The 18,267-nt window shown below is 39.2% G+C and overlaps 1 protein-coding gene across 1 annotated transcript in view; it reads left to right on the top strand.

Annotated features, from left to right (window-relative positions):
• The window catches only part of HIBADH (3-hydroxyisobutyrate dehydrogenase), a 106,089-nt gene that overhangs the window by 82,988 nt on the left and 4,834 nt on the right, over nucleotides 1-18,267 (top strand). The window contains exons 5-7 of the mRNA XM_060108158.1: nucleotides 7,713-7,846; nucleotides 9,420-9,496; nucleotides 16,846-17,002. Coding sequence (XP_059964141.1) covers nucleotides 7,713-7,846; nucleotides 9,420-9,496; nucleotides 16,846-17,002 — 368 coding nt within the window. The remainder of the gene's footprint in view (nucleotides 1-7,712; nucleotides 7,847-9,419; nucleotides 9,497-16,845; nucleotides 17,003-18,267) is intronic.

Raw genomic sequence — 18,267 nt, 5'->3', positions numbered from 1 at the left:
AATGGTGAGGAATAATGAATAATGTCTTCAGCCGCTGGTTACATTCATGTTAATGCATAACTTAAGACTTAAGCTTGTTTTGGTTCTTCTGTCAAATAAAAATGCCAAAGATTAGGATAAACATAAATATTAGAATGAGGTTATTAATACTGACTTATATTACAGGTACAAGGCTAAGATTAGCCAGAAAATGATGTAAAGTGGGAACTGAGTTTTAGCTCAGTTTAACTTGAAAAAATTATCACTGCTTTTGATGTAAAAATATGAAGAACATTGTCCATTACTTCATTTACTGTCGCCTGCATAAAGTTCCAAATAATATTTTAAGCATGTAATTTAGTTCAAGGATAAGTTATGTTTTCCTTGAGACTGCTTTATTTCTCTCCCAAATAGGATTTGCCAAAAAACTGAGATCTGTATTTGAAATTCATTGTGAAATCTTATGTTTTCATTTTGGTATTTGTTCTTAATTCTGATTTTCAGTTTTCTGATTGTTTTGTTCTAGTAAGCAAACTGAAATCTGTTGTAAAGAGAGGTAGGGTATTACGTACATTTAGATAACAGGCAGAACTCAGTGTCTGTATAAACAGCCAAAATTATTTGCTCAGTTCATGTTATTTGAAACTGCTCTGAACACAATTTACAAGTGGATTCATAATACCTTTATTTATTTATTTTTTTTTTTGCGGTACGCGGGCCTCTCCCGTTGCGGAGCACAGGCTCCGGACGCGCAGGCCCAGCGGCCATGGCTCACGGGCACAGCCGCTCTGCGGCATGTGGGATCCTCCCGGACCGGGGCACGAACCCGTGTCCCCTGCATCGGCAGGCAGACTCCCAACCACTGCGCCACCAGGGAAGCCCAACAGTCTTTTATTGTGCATCATATTTGTGTGTTTTCCTTATCTCTTTTCCCATCTCCATACCCACACACCCACACACTGCCACCACCACAAACACTAGTTGTCAAACTCCTTGAGGGCAAGGGCTGTTCCTTTGTCATTCTCAGGGTTGAGAACCACTGAGGAATGGATTTCGAATGGTCACATTTTTTATGTCAACTATTAGTAGGAGTGGCAGGAAAGAAAGAAGGAAGGTAGTTTAGATAATGGAGGCTCCCTGTGATACCTTTTCTAGAAAGGGGAGGAGAGACTTAGAGACTTGGATTAGATTTAAAGTGCTTCTCTACTGTAAGGTTGATTGAAATCAAACTGCTACCAAGAGAAGTGATAGATGTCTATCACTTTAAAAGCAGGGTAGTCCGCCACCCATTTTGAATGGTTTGGGCATTTTCCTTTTCATTTGTCTGTACAAATGAGTTCAGTTTTTCTGATTCTAGGGTCTTGGGAGAGAAACACGGAAGACATCATCACAGGAAAGTGTTAGATAAAGCATTAAAGGCAACCACAAGTCTTTAGGCTTGTCATATTTAATTACCGTCGTTACATGAGAAAATTCATTTTCTATCTCTTTTCTCTAATCTGGAACATTTAATATATTATTTGTATAAAATGAAACATGCTGCAGTTTTGTGTATTAATAGGATGTGGGGGGCCTCCCTGGTGGCGCAAGTGGTTGAGAGTCCGCCTGCCGATGCAGGGGATACGGGTTCGTGCCCCGGTCTGGGAGGATCCCATATGCCGCGGAGCGGCTGGGCCCGTGAGCCATGGCCGCTGAGCCTGCGCGTCCGGAGCCTGCGCGTCCGGAGCCTGTGCTCCGCAACGGGGGAGGCCACAACAGTGAGAGGCCCGCATACCGCAAAAAAAAAAAAAAAAAAAAAATGATGTGGGAAAGTGTATGTATGTGAACTTGAGAATCCCAAATTACAGAATTTCAAAAGCTTAAAATTAACTCAGTGATAATCTTGTCTGATCATCTCACTTTATAGGTGAAAAAACTTGCTAGAACGACAAATGCTTTGTTCGTGTCTCTAGGAGAGCAGCTCTCGCACGTACTGCAGTCACTCATTACCTTGCTCTTCCCTTCACCATTGCTTCCTCTTCTCTCTTGGAATGCATACTGCATTTACTGAGCATCTCTTATGTACCGGACACTGGGAATATGGGGTGAATAAGCCAGAGTCGCTGCTCTCATGGAGCTAATTTTCATGTAGGGAATACAGATCAGAAACAAATAGAGGTGTTAATATAAACAGGTGGTAATCAACTCAATGCTGTGAATAAAATTAAATCAGGAAAAGGGGATAGAGAGTGGCAGGATGCCATTTTAGATTGTTAGGTTGAGGGGTCAGGGACGGCCTCTCTAAAGAGGTGAATTTTGAGAAGAAACCTGAATGAAATAAAGGAAACAAGTCATAAATATCTAGGAAAAGAACATTCCAGGCAGAAGGAATAGCAAGTGCAAGGCTTTGAGATGGGAAGTTACTTGACCTGTTTCAGGAACAGCAAGGAGGCCAGGATGGCTGGAAAGCAGAGAGCAATGAAGAGAATGGTATGAAATGAGATAGGAGAGGTAGCCAAGGGCCACATCATGTACCGCTTTGTAGGACTTTTGGATTTTATATGAGAGTGATGGGACACTTTGGAGTCTGGAGAGTGGGGAAGGAACATGAACTAGATTTATACAGTTGACCCTTGAACAGCAGGAGATGTACTTATATGCAGATTTTTTTCAGTAGTAAATATTACTGTACTACACGATCCATGGTTGGTTGAAATCTGCAGCTGCAGAGGGCTGACCATAAATAGACTCAGATTTTCACCTGTGTGGGGGGTCAGTGCCCCTCACCCCTGCATTGTTCAAGGGTCAGCTGTATTTTAAAAGGATCCCTCTGGCTGCTGTATGGAGAATAGACTTTGGAGGCAAGAGCTAAAGGGAGATCAGGTAGGAGGCTATTGCAGTAATTCAGGTGAGAGATGGTGATGGCTCAGCCCAGGTGGTAGTGATGGCTAAGGAGAGAAGGGGCTGGATCACAAATGTGTAACTTAAGGATCAGGGACATATGTTATTCATCTATAACCCTAGGGCTTACCATGGGCTTGATTCTTAGTAGATTAATTTTGCTGAATGAATAAAACCAAACAAATGCAGCATTCTTGTCATTTCCCCACGCTATGATGCTTTTGAAAGGTTTTACAAGAGGTCTTCACTGTAATCTTAATATCACCGGCTATGGACCACTTTAGTATTTCTCTTTTTTTTAAGATTTATTTATTTATTTTTGGCTGCATTGGGTCTTCACTGCTGCGCTCAGGCTTTCTCTAGTTGTGTTGATGGGGGCTACTCTTTGTTGCGGTGCACGGGCTTCTCATTACAGTGGCCTCTCTTGTTTCGGAGCATGGACTCTAGGCACGCGAGCTTCAGTAGTTATGGCATGCAAGCTCAGTAGGTGTGGCTCGCGGGCTCTAGAGCACAGGCTCAGTAGTTGTGGTGCATGGGCTTAGTTGCTCCGCGGCATGTGGGATCCTTCCAGACCAGGGCTAGAACCCATGTCCCCTTCATTGGCAGGTGGATTCTTAACCACTGCACCACCAGGGAAGTCCCGTATTGCTTTTTTTTTTTTTTTTTTTGCGGTACGCGGGCCTCTCACTGTTGTGGCCTCTCCCGTTGCGGAGCACAGGCTCCGGACGCACAGGCTCAGCGGCCATGGCTCACGGGCCCAGCCGCTCCGCGGCATGTGGGATCTTCCCGGACTGGGGCACGAACCCGTGTCCCCTGCATCGGCAGGCGGACTCTCAACCACTGCGCCACCAGGGAAGCCCAGTCCCGTATTTCTTAATCTGGACCAACCTGCTTCCATTATTTATAGGATTGGCTCAAGCCAGCCAATGTTTAGCCAGAGAGGCTAAAATTTTCCTGGAAAAGACAGTGGCTTAGGTAACCAAATAGGAAAGGACTCAAGGCATTATATAGGTGAGGATAAAACTCGCACTTTGCAGATTCAGGTTATAAAGTAGTAATGCCTTACATTTAAATAGCATTTTATATTTTATAGCATCATATATTCACAGCTACTCTATGAAGAAGTTATTAATGCTTTTCCTATTTTATACACTGAAACTTAGAGAAGTTGTGTAATTTGTTTATAATATAATTTGTTTATAATAACAAATAACATAGCCAGCACATCCCAAAACCAGATATTTCATCTCTAGATCATTTACTGTTTGTTCCATGCTCATAAATTAATTTACTGAACAACTATTTATTGAATGTATCACGCACTGTGACAGATAAGGGAATGCTGACGTAAACATGACCCAGTGCTCACCTTGTGAGTGCTTTATGGTGTCACAGAGGAATTGGGTAAGAAAGTCAAAGATTTTAATTTAATAAGGTGTATAAATGCTGTAATAAAATTAAGCACAGGACATATTTTGGTTTTGTATGTACAATTACTAAAATATAAGGTAAAATAAATACTTCTCCCAATATTCTTTCAGCTGCCTAATTATATATTCTATATTTTCCTATTTTGGGGAGTGGACCTGAATTAAAATGGTGCAGCAATGTAATTTATGGTTTCTTATTCAGAGACATCAAAATATTTATATACAATATCTTCTGAAATCCATGAGATGTCTTACACAGCTTTAGAGTTCTAGCTTTCTATATGTTATTTCAAAGCTCAAAATGGTTGCATTTATTTTGGGATAACTTAGTTCTTAATTTTGCCTTTGCAATGGGACTAGCCTTGATAGTGTCATATGGTTGAATATGCATGGAAAGTTAGAATTTGGTCCCAGGGAATGCCAAAACTTCAGAATTACCCAGTTTAGTCAGACACTTACATTTGAATGTAGATTATGATAAAGTTGGAAATAATAACCCCACCATAATGAGAGGAGGAAGGAGTGGAAATACCACAGACTTGTGAATTAAAAGATGAATTATTCTTTCTTTTGTGGTCTTCTCTTAAGTAACTTATTTCTTCTTTTTGAAGTACATGTTTGAACACGTGAGAAAGTACACCTGTCAAAAGATTAACCAGCTGAGAACCATTGTCAGCATTAATTTTCCTTTAATAAATGACTCTCTGAAGCTATTTAGCAGCCTGTAATCTAGATACAAAGCTATTGACCTATGATGGATAGTGCTGGATTTGTTTGTAAGCTTTGACTTATATCGTCTACATAATTTCTCCAGGTCAGAGCAACAGGATTTAGAGTAAGGTTGGTTATGTGGTTCGAATTAAAATGGCCATAGAAATTGAGCAAAAATAATTGTAAAACATTAATGATCCCACCATCTTGGTGAAGTAAATTAGAAACTAATGAAATGACAGTCACTTAAACTTCAACATTATCAGAATGTTCAAATGACACAGATGAGTTAATTAAAAGCATTTCTTATAATTGGGTTTTTGTACATAATCAGTTCCACAGTGTCTGAAAATATTGTGAAATAATGTAATTTAACCATATATAAGCATCTCAGGCTTTCATAACATGTGAACACTTCCTCTGCCAACACTGTCTGGCTAACATAATGCTGACTTCTTTTGCTCTCAATAATTAGTTAAAAATAGCATGAACTGTAAAATAGAAAGGCTACTTGGTTTGGCAGTAGCAAAATATTCACAATTTGAATGAAATAAGGATCTCCTCATTTGGCTTTTTATGTATTAAAAACTGTGTATTTCATTGAATAAGTTAAATTCAAAAGTAGGCCATTACTTGCAGCTGTCTATATTCGAATGGCCAGGTTTGATACATAGTACAATTATGGTTTCTTTTTTTATATATAAATTTATTTATTTATTTTTGGCTGTGTTGGGTCTTCGTTTCTGTGCAAGGGCTTTCCCTAGTTGCAGCAAGCGGGGGCTGCTCTTCATCGCGGTGCGCGGGCCTCTCACTATCGCAGCCTCTCTTGTTGCGGAGCACAGGCTCCAGACGTGCAGGCTCAGTAGTTGTGGCTCACGGGCCCAGTTGCTCCGCAGCATGTGGGATCTTCCCAGACCAGGCCTCGAACCCGTGTCCCCTGCATTGGCAGGCAGATTCTCAACCACTGCGCCACCAGGGAAGCCCCAATTATGGTTTCTTTATTCCTAGCGGTACTATAAATAAGTTGTAAAGGCAAAAATTGTACTAATATAGCTCTTCCACACACTTTCCTGGTTGTGAACAACAAAACCTAACTTGAAAATTATGAATGAAGATTTCTCTAATGCTAAAAGTAGTAATAATGCTCTCGGTTTTATTTTATAGTTAATAAAAACTTAGATGAGTGAAGTTCCCCCCCCACTTCCTTTTTAAGACAAGTCTAGGCCATATTTTCTGTGCTGAAGTAGAAGTTGCTTCTCCAATCATTTCCATTAGTGAACATACATCAAATCTTTGCTAAGGAGTGGCCAAACCAATGTTAAAATTTATTTCTTCTTCCTGACATATCACTAAGAATGAATTGCCCAAAAGGTGTACAGGCATACCTCATTTTATTGCTCTTCACAAATATTGGGTTTCTCCATTATACTGTATATAGAATGGATAAACAGCAAGGTCCTACTGTATAGCACAGGGAACTATATTCAATATCCTGTGATAAACCATAATGGAAAAGAATTTTTAAAGGAATGTATATATGTATAACTGAATCACTTTGCTATACAGCGGAAATTAACATGACATTGTAAATCAACTATACTTCAATAATTTATTTTAAAAAGACAAATATTGTGGTAACCTTGAGGTGTCAGATGATGCTTAGCATTTTTAGCAGTAAAGAATTTTTAAATTAAGGTGTGTACATTGTTTTTATAGACATAATGCTATTGCCCATGTAATAGACTACAGTATTCATGTGACTCTCACCTTATTGCAATATTCACCTTATAGGGGTGGTCTGGAACTGACCCCACAAAATCTTCAAGCTATGCGTGCCTGTATAGCAGGAGGGAAAAGAAAAATCAAATAGTATTAGAAAGTGCACATCAGAATAATCAGTCTAGCTAAGCAACTGTTTTCTTTACCTTAAAGAATTTTTTTTTTTTTGCGGTACATGGGCCTCTCACTGTTGTGGCCTCTCCCGTTGCGGAGCACAGGCTCCGGACGCGCAGGCTCAGCAGCCATGGCTCACGGGCCTAGCTGCTCCGCAGCATGTGGGATCTTCCCAGACTGGGGCACGAACCCGTGTCCCCTGCCTCGGCAGGCGGACTCTCAACCACTGCACCACCAGAGAAGCCCTACCTTAAAGAATCTTTACCTACAAAGAATCTTTCTTTACCTACAAAGAGTCTTTCCATCTGAAATGCCTACTTGTTTATGGGAGAAAGAGACAAGTCCCTCTCTTTGTAGATCTCATCTGTACATAGTGTACAGAGAGCGAGTGAGTGAGCCAGAGACCCCAGATCCAGACTCAGGCAGCTGACCCCTCTGGCTGCTCCCATGCTGGTCAGGGCACAGGTCATCTTTTTTATATACTTTCTATTACTGAATAGGTTTCTCAGGAGACTAAGAGATGCACGGGAATAATAAAATTCACATTTTAAATCCCCATGGTACTCCATGATCGTGCCAAAATATCTGAGATGAATGCAGAGTTTGACTGAATCTGTATGTCCCCTTTGGCTTATAAGTAACCTGCATGTTACTTGACAATTAAAATATTCCAAGAGAGGCTTATGCCTGACATAAATATAACTTGTAGGCAAGGTGTTTTCATTTGGTTTGAGGATTTTCTCTAATTTTATACTATACTTAAACACTTGAAGAAATGTATCCCTCTTCTTCTATCCCTTTACCCCCCAAACTATTCAGGTGTGGGAGCTGCTCGGTCTGGGAACCTCACGTTTATGGTGGGCGGAGTCGAAGAAGAATTTGCTGCTGCCCAAGAGCTTCTGGGGTGCATGGGCTCCAATGTGGTGCATTGTGGAGCCGTCGGGACTGGGCAGGTAACGTTTGCACAGCAGTGACACTGACTTGATGGTGTAGAATCAGCTAATGTTCATTTTTCTTTCCTGACCACAATTTGATTCCTCCTTACTCTGTTCAATCTGTGGATTCTTTGTTTGCTCAGATTTTCTTAAATTAATTTGGAATGAGTTAGTTTTCCATCATTTCTGTTGGAAGTAAGCAGAGATAAACCAATAATTTAAAAAGACATCAAAAGTTCCATCCTTTCAGACTTTGACATATTTATCCCAGTGACCACAGAAATTATCCTTAAAACGGCTTCTGTATGAAGTGCTCGTGTTATCTGATTTGCTGTTATCTTCCCTCTAATTTTGTAATTGCTCGCCACAGCTCTATTTGTAGTACTGTCGGGTAGAAGCAACCTATGCACTTTAATCTTTTTCTTAAAAAACCAGACCATTTTCATTAAGAAATGTGTTCTATCGATTCTCTAATCAGGTAGAGGTGAATGACTACAATGAACTCTGAAATCAAACTGGTTGTCCCCCTCCCACCCAACACACACACTATCACTCGCTCCTCTTCATGCTTTGTCCTGGTCAGTGGTACCAGCTTTATCTTATTCAGGACTTCGGTATGATCTTAGATATATCTGTTGTCTCCATTCCCTTGTCCAGTCAGTCTCCAGGTTCTATTGATTTTTGCTTCAGTAGCTCTCATTGTTGGCTCTCTTGTTCATTCCACACATTACCTGGTTCAATCTTTCATTATCTCACACCTTGTTTACTGCTCACAGGGCCTAGTAGATCTCTGGATACCAGGTTTACCACTTTGCCAACATTGTAACCAAAACCAACTCCATCAAGATGCTTGTATCATCATAGGTTTCCCAGTTCTGACACTTTGCATAGATCCCTATTTCGTACCACATCAAGTTTGGACAACTAGCTTCCGTAGCTCTTGACCCAGTCTTAACTATCAAACTTCTCCTCATTCCTTAAAACCACTGCACATGAGTCCATTTTCTTACTGTTCTCAGGAATATCTCATGCCCTTGTGTATTTATTTTTTTCCCTGCTCTCCTTCTTTCCCTCTCTTGCCTATTTAAATCCTGCCTGGCCTTCTGAGAGATGGTTTCAGGTTCTGCTTCCTCTCTGCACCTGCCCTCAGTGATCTGGTTTCTCTGAACTGCTACTCTGTCTGTCTTACAGTTTCTACCATACAGTTTACCACTTAGTTGTGTTTCCTTGTTCATTGCCTTTTCATTTGGCGTGTTACTCCTGTTTCCCCAGTTAGAATGTCAGCCTCATTCCTGAAGGAGCAGTTGTACCACATCAATCAGTATTCCCTGTTGTGCTTGCGCCCATAGGAGTAGCTCAGTCGCCACACTGCAGAGCTCTTCCCTAGGGGAAGAGGACCCCCTCCCAGTCTGCTCTGGGATCTAGTGTTAGGCTCAGAGGGAGGCTTGCAGCACCAAGTGCCTTTCCTCCTTTGAAAGAATCAACAGTGGAATGCTCTTACTTTTAGAAATGTGGAATAGGGTGAAGAAATCTTCCTGTGAGTTATAGCTTGAAAATAAAGATATTTAATATGTACTCAATTTATTTTCAGGCTGCGAAGATCTGCAACAACTTGCTGTTAGCTATTAGTATGATTGGAACTGCTGAAGCTATGAATCTGGGAATCAGGTTTGTTGAATAGTACATTTTCATATACTAACAGTTTTTATGAGCTTTCCGTTTTGATTTTCTGATGTTGAAAACAAATGTTCATGAGAGATAAATCCGTTGATCCAGGAACATTTTGAAAGTATTTCATTATTGAACTTTAATAGACTTTGCTTATTGGACGACCAATAGGACCCTGGAGAGCATGAATGCTCTCTGCCGTAAGCCATAAAATGTATTGTGCTTTATATTTGAAGTTACATTATCCTTTTTATATGGGAGCTCCATTTCTTCTATTATGTTGAAATGCAAGAGACACTTTCACTATAAAATTTAAACAATCTCTGGTAGTGTAGGACAAATTTGTATAAAATACAGTTTTAATGTATAGTGAATTCAGGTGTTATGCTACCACGTGACTGGTTTTATGTATCTATTTTAAATATAGTCCCCAAAATCTACACTAAGAGGGTTCTTGGTTGTTTATTCTCAGGATAAACTGGATGGCATTCATGAAGCTGCAACTCGTATGCATAATAACTCTTTTCATTTTAACTTCCCTAGGGTTTTGTTACTTTACATTAAGTATATATCTTTTCATTGAAATAAAATGGCATTCATACTTTGCTGAAAGTGATTCAGGAATTCAGTTTTTCCTACGATGGTGATCATCCTTTAGAATGCTTAAGGTTAATGTCTTAATTTTAGCCTTTAATCTTTTGGGTTAGGAATGCTACATATGATTAATCACCTAATTAATTTTTTGGGTGTTTTGCATTTCATGAATATAATAAATATACATTTCTTACTTTAGAAAATGCTTAATGAGAAAGATGCTTTTACTGAGGTGTTTTCTTCACACGTCCCCAAACTGCTTGCCAAATATATCACAAATCAGAGTAGTGTTTCATACCATAGCTTTTGATGAAAGCAATAAAAAGAGCCAAAGTGTTTGAGATATTTTTTAAAACACAGTAATGGATTCACATTTCCTCTTAATTACCATATCAAGATGCTGTTGTTTTATTGAATTGCCCTTGTCTCAGATGTTAAACTGTCTTGACCTATTAAGTTGTCATGTTGTAATTGAGACAAAAGAGGAATTTGCTTTGCATCAGCGCTAATTGGTTTATCAATATCCTGTACCATTTACATTTTAAAATTGAATGTCTGTAAGATGGTAAGGCATATTTGTACAAAGCCTTAATAAAACTGGTGGTATATAAGAAGCTGTTCAGAGTGTTATGTCTGTATTGTAGCCAGTTTAGGCTATGGGTCACTTATCATAATTGAAAAACCAGTTACTAGTAACTTGTTTTTATGTTCATCCTCTAGGTTAATTTTATGGAGGAGGAAAATGTAAATTTCTGGAACCAAAATTGCATACAAAATTAATTGGTGTTGACAGTAGGATTAGAGCATTAGTATGCATTTGCATCTTTAGAATTTTATTTTCATTTTTTCTGGATATAAATGAGTATATAATAAAAAAAGTAAAAGCCTAGGTTATACTATACTGAAATTTCCCTCTCTTTTTGCCAGTTTATTTTATATTCTGCTTCTTACTTTAAATGTCACTGGATCTAGAATGTTCCTTAGGCATCCTCTAGCATTCCTAAAATAATTTTCCTAGCAAGTCTTATTAGATGATCATTCTAAAATGAAGTTTTTGTACAATAAGTGCTTATGGAAGTCTAACTCCAAAAGCCAGCTAATAAAGAATAGTATGAAAATCAGTTGAATCAAATGAATAAAATGTATACAATGAAATGTATACACTGGCTACTAGAGCAAGTTTATTATCAAAGAGAAAAGAAAGTGATAAAATTCCAAACAGCAATATTAAGAGCAGAAGCAATAAATAGATTTTCCCTTATTGTTGGCCTTGATCCACTATTACAAAAACAATATTTAGAAATATGAAACTTTCAATGTTTAATTTTTCCAAAACTCTATTACTGTTACTGATGTATATGTGTGTAAATGAAATATTTACACACACACACACACACACACACACATATGTCTGAGCACAAAACAGGAACTCATTGTTTTTACTTAACTGTTACAATAATTTGTAAGTTTATGGTGCACTACATTGTACTAATGAATTGCTTATTTTCATGACATTAGGATTTTATCGGTTTATCTTACAGAGATTCTCAGTGGTTTGAAAGTCCTAAAAATGATTGCTTCTGCTATTGTCTTTTCTCCATGGTTTACAGACATGGTTTAAAATGACAGGAATGTTCTCTAATAGAGTATAGAGAGCGGCCACGATTTATTGAGCATTGCAAGGTGAAAGAGAAAATTGGCATCAGCAAGCATAAATTCCCAAGTAGTAAATTCCCACAAAGTAGTATAGCATCAAAGTGGTTCAGCCACATTTATATTCTGTTCACTCTGAAGTAAAAAATTTTTTAGAGAATTAATGTCAACATTTACAAATTGAGTTACCTATTCCTATGAAGTGATCGTTTCTGATTAATTTCATTCTCCTAAGTCAGTGTCTTTTCTTGAACACTGACGTTTCCCTTTTTTAAATAGAAGAATAAAACCTTATAGTTTTAAACTCCTGTTGACCCTATGATCTTTTACAATGAGTGTTTATGGATGTTAGTGAGATTTTTAAATGCTGTAAAAAAGTAAAGCATAAAAAATATTGGTATACAACATATTTGGAAATTCTTTTTTACTAGAGCTTTCTGCCTTCTAATTGGGATCTATTTAGGACTCAGAACCTAGTTTTATGGTACTGAAAGGGCCTTACTTGCGTTAGAGAGGTCTTATTCCCGTGCACCACATAAGAATAACATTGGTAATGTGAGTTTTGTTTTTTTGTTTTCATTTTTATTCTGCTGGAAATTATGTTTTTTGTTTGGTTTGCTTTTTTTTTTTTCAATATGGGTGGTATAACAAGTTATTTGCATTGCCAACAGGGCCCAGGCCCCTCTAGCAACAGCCATATTGTCTCCTTCCACCAAAAGAAGCTTAAAACAGTCAAACTTCTGGAAGGCCGTCCAAGATGAGAACTTTCCCACAAGCATAATTTTAGCTTCCTGGTTACTTCCCTAAGGAGGTGTTGCCATTTCATTTAGGTGATGACTGAAACCTCTTAGTTGTATACCCTGATAGATATAACATATGGCAAAAGGTTTATAATAAAGGTTTGGCCAAATTTCTTATTAAACTGATAGGATGCCATCATGTTGGTTGATTAAGTGACTTCCCATATGACCCAGTGAGACTCAGGGCAGTGAGTGTGGGTGTCTGTTGATGACCACATCCCAGCTCTGTCACAGACTTAAGCTTTTCTCATCTGTAAAATGACAAAAATAATAGTATCTATCCACAGTAGCAGTAGTATCTGTTGTGAAGAGTAAATTAAGTCATCCATGTAAATCTTTTAAAACAGTGCCCGATACATAGTAGGTGCTCAATACATGGTAGTTATTGACGTGATGGTGGTGGTGGTTTGTATTTGAATTGAATTGTACGTTAATGTTTTTTTCTTCATAACACTTCTCACTGTCTAGCATTATATATTTATTTGTTTGTTTATTGTCTGTCTTCCCAACTAGAATGCAGGCTCTATGAGCTTTGTCTGCTCACCACTGTATCTTTTTTTTAAAAAAAAAAATATATTTATTTATTTATTTATTTTTGGCCGCATTGGGTCTTCGTTGCTGCACGTGGGCTTTCTCTAGTTGCGGAGAATGGGAGCTACTCTTCATTGAGGTGTTCAGGCTTCTCACTGTGGTGGCTTCTCATGTTGCAGAGCACAGGCTCTAGGTGTGCGGGCTTTAGTAGTTGTGGCACGCGGGCTCAGTAGTTGTGGCTCGCGGGCTCTAGAGCGCAGGCTCAGTAGTTGTGGTGCATAGGCTTAGTTGCTCCGTGGCATGTGGGATCTTCCCGGACCAGGTCTCGAACCCATGTCCCCTGCATTGGCAGGCGGATTCTTAACCACTGCGCCACCAGGGAAGTCCCTCACCACTGTATCTTAAGAACATCCCTGGCATGTAACAGGCACTCAATGAAGATTTGTCAGACGAATGAGGTGGGGGTCGGGGGGCTCTTCCCCTGCCTCAGGTAAACGTTACTGGGCAGGTGTCTTAACTGGCCCACTCCTGGAGGGCAGGCACAGCCTCTTCTTAGATGACAGGTCTGCGTAAACATTGGTGAATAACGGAATGATTGATTTAAGTTGACATAGTCTTAGATGTTTCATTTCCAGATTGGTTCTGTGATACAAACATCTCAGTTTAGGGACATTGTTTGCTTTGTTCTTACATAAAACCAGACAGTATAGATACTTAGAGAGACTATAAGGTGAACAAACTTTTTTGGCCCTTAAAAGCCTTGGTTACAGTGAAGGCAAACACTTGGCTTCTCTTTAATTTTTCTTATAGTTTATGCATCATTTTTACTTCTCCCAAAAGTTCATTTAAAATTCTTGCGTTTTAAAGGTGAGTAGATTTGACACAGTGACGTTTATTTGAGTTGCGTTATATATGCGGTCAGAGCAATGAATTCATTCTGTTTATATCAGAGAACATTCCAGCAATTGTAAAGCCACATGCATGCATGCGCACACTCTCGAACCACATCCAGTGGCAAGTTATTATGGGGACTGACAGACTGTCATCCTTTTGACGGCTTGAGCTGTATATCTCCTGAACAGCAATGGGGCTCTTATGCAGAAAGTATCATATGTTCCCAGCCAATTTACAGGGAAACAGCAATAACATTTTATCATGGTTGAGAGCCCAGTAGCTGCTTCCTATTAAACTTGCCCTTTCAGATACCTGTCTTGGATTAATTTGTTGATTTCAAATGAAACTCAGTCTTCTCCAGTGAAGCATGACGTTCTAGGATAGACTCCCTGAATGACAATTACTGTGTATTCTAGCTGGTTTCAGACCATTACAAGCCTTGGGCACAGTGGAAGACAGAGGACTTCAGTAACTGATTTTAATATCATGTCTAATTTTAACTGTCAGTTATATATATGCCAGTGAAAGAATCCTCAGAAAGATGAAATGCAAAACACTTCTAACTTGCTCTTTTTAATGATACACTTTGCTGTTGGGGGGTTGGGGAGGACTGGAGAGGGAGTAGCCATCTCCTAAAGAGAATCAGCATGGTGGGGAAGCATCAGATTTGAAAAGTGAGCACATAACAACTGCCACCTCATTTTTGTGTGTGCCCGTCAGGATGCTTCTAAATAGTAATATGTTCACCAAAAAGGGTTCCATAAGTCAGCGCCAGTATTTTTCCTTGAACATTCAAGAAAAATGAAATGTAGCGTTTTACAAAGGATAATAAGCTTTGCTCCCATTTTGGTGAGTATTACAGACAGAGTATGAATTTCTTTAGCAATAAAGAGTGTTGTGAGGCACTGTTGAGTCTAACCTGGTAGGTTATAAGGAGGGGGAGTATCTCTGCTGCTTTGAATGTAATGAGCCATTTTTAAAAATCTAAATTAGGAAGCCTGAATTATATTCCAAATGGAAGGTAGAGACAGTGTTTTGGGGTCTTTAAAAATATCCCCTGCTCATAGAGCACATTAGACATATATATTCTTGCATATTTGTGCTTAGACAATATATTTGCAGTTATAGCAAATTAACTAGTTGTTCATTTGTGATTTTACTTTTCACAGTTTTTCCCTAAGTGCATTGGCTTTATCTTTTCCTAAGTCATCTGTTACCATAGCATCCTGATAGCCTAATTATATTTGAAAGGGGAAAGGAAGCATCAGTAGCAAATTATACATGTAACAAACTTGGATCTTTATAAAAGAATGAATGAAACCATCAGGTTTCTTTCCAGCAGTGTACAATTGAACAGAATGTATGACAGCTGATTTAGATGGAATCTTTATCAGTTATAATCTTAGTAAAAACTGCTCATTGTAACACAGGCCACCATGTGAGTTCATCTTCATGGCATGCCATATAGAATTCCTTGAACCACAGCTGCTCCTTGAAAGCCTGATTACATAACAGTTGTATTATGTGGTAAGTCCGTACACATTCTGGCTATTGGCCCTAGACCCTGCTCGAGCATTGGAAAAAGGTTTTACTCGTCGTTCTATTCTGATCTGGAAATAGACAATTTTGAACACACAAGTAATAAGCAGCACCCCAAAATGCACAGTTCGTTTAATATTTACATGTGTCTCTGTTTAATCTTTTTTTTTTATTATTCTGGAAGGGATTGGTTTTAAGAAAAGGCAGAAAGTTTTATTTGAAACTTGATTCAAAGATATGTAGCAAAACTGTGCTTCCCAGGCTGCACTAAGATACTTGGAATAAAGTAATAGAGCTTTTTTTTTTTTTTTTTTTTTTTTTTTTTTTTCTTTTTGCGGTATGCGGGCCTCTCACTGTTGTGGCCTCTCCCGTTGCGGAGCACAGGCTCCGGATGCGCAGGCTCAGCGGCCATGGCTCACGGGCCCAGCCGCTCCGCGGCATATGGGATCCTCCCAGACTGGGGCACGAACCCGTATCCCCTGCATCGGCAGGCGGACTCTCAACCACTGCGCCACCAGGGAGGCCCTAGAGCATTTTAATTCTACTTTTTTTCTGGGTCCACATTGAACAGCCGTTTACGCCATCAGCTCAGTGATAGAACAAATGATGTTTCCGCTTGGGCAAGCTTTGTTTTATCAGGATCAGTAACCTTATCAGCAGTTGACCCAGAACTATAATGCATGTCTCTGAATAGATAGCATATGTCACAACTCTGTGCAGACTTGCTTCATAAGCAAGAATGTCTAATGAAGATTTAATAAATAAGGAAAAGTTTACAGCAAGAAATGTCTTCCTTTATAATGATAACTTCCCTTAAGCTCACTTTACTGCTCGTGGCTCATCTCTTGCATTTATTCTCTCATAAGAGCTAAAGGAATAAACATACATATAAATGCATCCACATGGACTCCCATGATACATAATTTAACTGTCAATATTTCTTTCTGAAATACATCACTTGTGAGTAAAGACTGTAGAATTTAGATGATCATCTTGGCTTAAGGTTCTTATGTGACACATAAATGCAATAATGTCCAAAAGACTAGAAAACCCATGTGTGTGATAAACCAACAATACTTTTATGCAGTCGTATGTTATTCCTTAAAAGCAGGGTAGTGCAGAAGGTTTTCTCTCAGTGCAGAATGTCCTGGCTCAGAAATGTTTAATCGCTAGCTTTTAATACCCTATAATTTAAGATTGGATTCTTCACTCTCATCAGTCTGCTTAGATATTTGAAGACATATCATAAATGGAGAGAGAAGATGGAGCATCCTCACACGTAAATAAGTCACACGTGACTTGTACATTTTGACATTTAACACTTCTTTTCTTTGACAGGTTAGGGCTTGACCCAAAACTCTTGGCTAAAATCCTAAATATGAGCTCAGGACGATGTTGGTCAAGTGACACCTATAATCCTGTACCTGGGGTGATGGATGGAGTTCCCTCGGCTAATAACTATCAGGGTGGATTCGGAACAACACTCATGGCTAAGGTATGGTAAAGGCAGAGACTACCCAAGAGAGTTGGGGGGGGATGTTTAGTGGTCTCGTTCTTCTTCCCTCCCTTCTCTCTCTCCCCACCTCACCCCACCCCCGCTTCTCTCCTCTCGTAACAAAGCATACGTCTATCCTAGAAGGCAAGGTTACTAAAATAGTGACCCAGTCACTGGAAATTATTTAAAACTTAGCTTGGATAAAAACCTTTTATCTTGTTCATTTTTAATCCTGGCCTTTCAGATGAGAAGAATAGGCTGGGATTTTTCTTTTGTGCTTGGGTTTGTTTGTAATGTGAGCTGGCAAAATGTTGTTCTTCATCATAAATTTACATTAATTTACCAAGCCCTTAGAATGGAAGCAGTAATAAGCATTTTCTGACGGTTATTAATATAATGACATTGGATATACATGTCACAGAAGAAGAGAGGACCTTAAACATGATGCTAGATTTCTAAATACATCTTCCTACTTTAAGAATATATATATATTTATTTATGTATAAAGTCATTTGAAACGCAAATTGTTGGCCTCCTCTCATTTGTGATCTCAACGTTAGAAAATACTTTTTAGACGAACAGACTTGCAGATTTTTGTGTAGAGCTTATTCCCTACCCCACTCCCCACACCCCTGCCATTGACTTTTTGACAAAAGTAGCAATATGTACAGTTGTATACCGTATTCAGCTTACTCTCCATCATTTCCCATGATGTTTCATCCATTCTACTTCTCGGCTGTGCCTTGAATTCTCCCACTTGCCCTCTCTACCACTACCAGTACCTTGGCTGAACCTTGTTTAGATTCTACCACATCTGCCCTTAACTGGTCTCCTTGCCTTTCATTCTCATCTTCTCCAGTTCATTTTCTATGGTAAAGAGTGGACTTCTTAAAATGTAAAACCCTGATTATGTCATCTCTCCTGTTAAGTCTCTTTCATGGTTTCCAGTTACTTGTAGATTAAAGTCCATCTCTGCACGTTGTCTTAAAGGCCTTTGCTCTCCTCACCAGCTCATTTCTGCCTTCCCACCCCCCTCCTTTGCTTCAGCCACACCGAACTCGTTTGGCCTCTTGTTCCCTCTCCCTGGCAGCCCTCCACGCCTGCTCTCCCCTCAGCCTGCCTCATTCTTCCTTGCCCCTCCGGCCGGACCCCTGGCGCATTGTTGGCTCACTTTAAATATTTATTGGATCAAGCAATGTTTGAAACTATGTTTCTTATTTTGTAGTTTTATTTCTCCTCGTGTTTCATTTAAGAAAATATTTATT

Source organism: Mesoplodon densirostris, chromosome 9, assembly GCF_025265405.1.
Source record: "Mesoplodon densirostris isolate mMesDen1 chromosome 9, mMesDen1 primary haplotype, whole genome shotgun sequence".
NCBI lineage: Eukaryota > Metazoa > Chordata > Mammalia > Artiodactyla > Ziphiidae > Mesoplodon > Mesoplodon densirostris.
The sequence above is the reverse complement of the archived record's forward strand: the minus strand, read 5'-3'. Positions and strand labels throughout refer to the sequence as shown.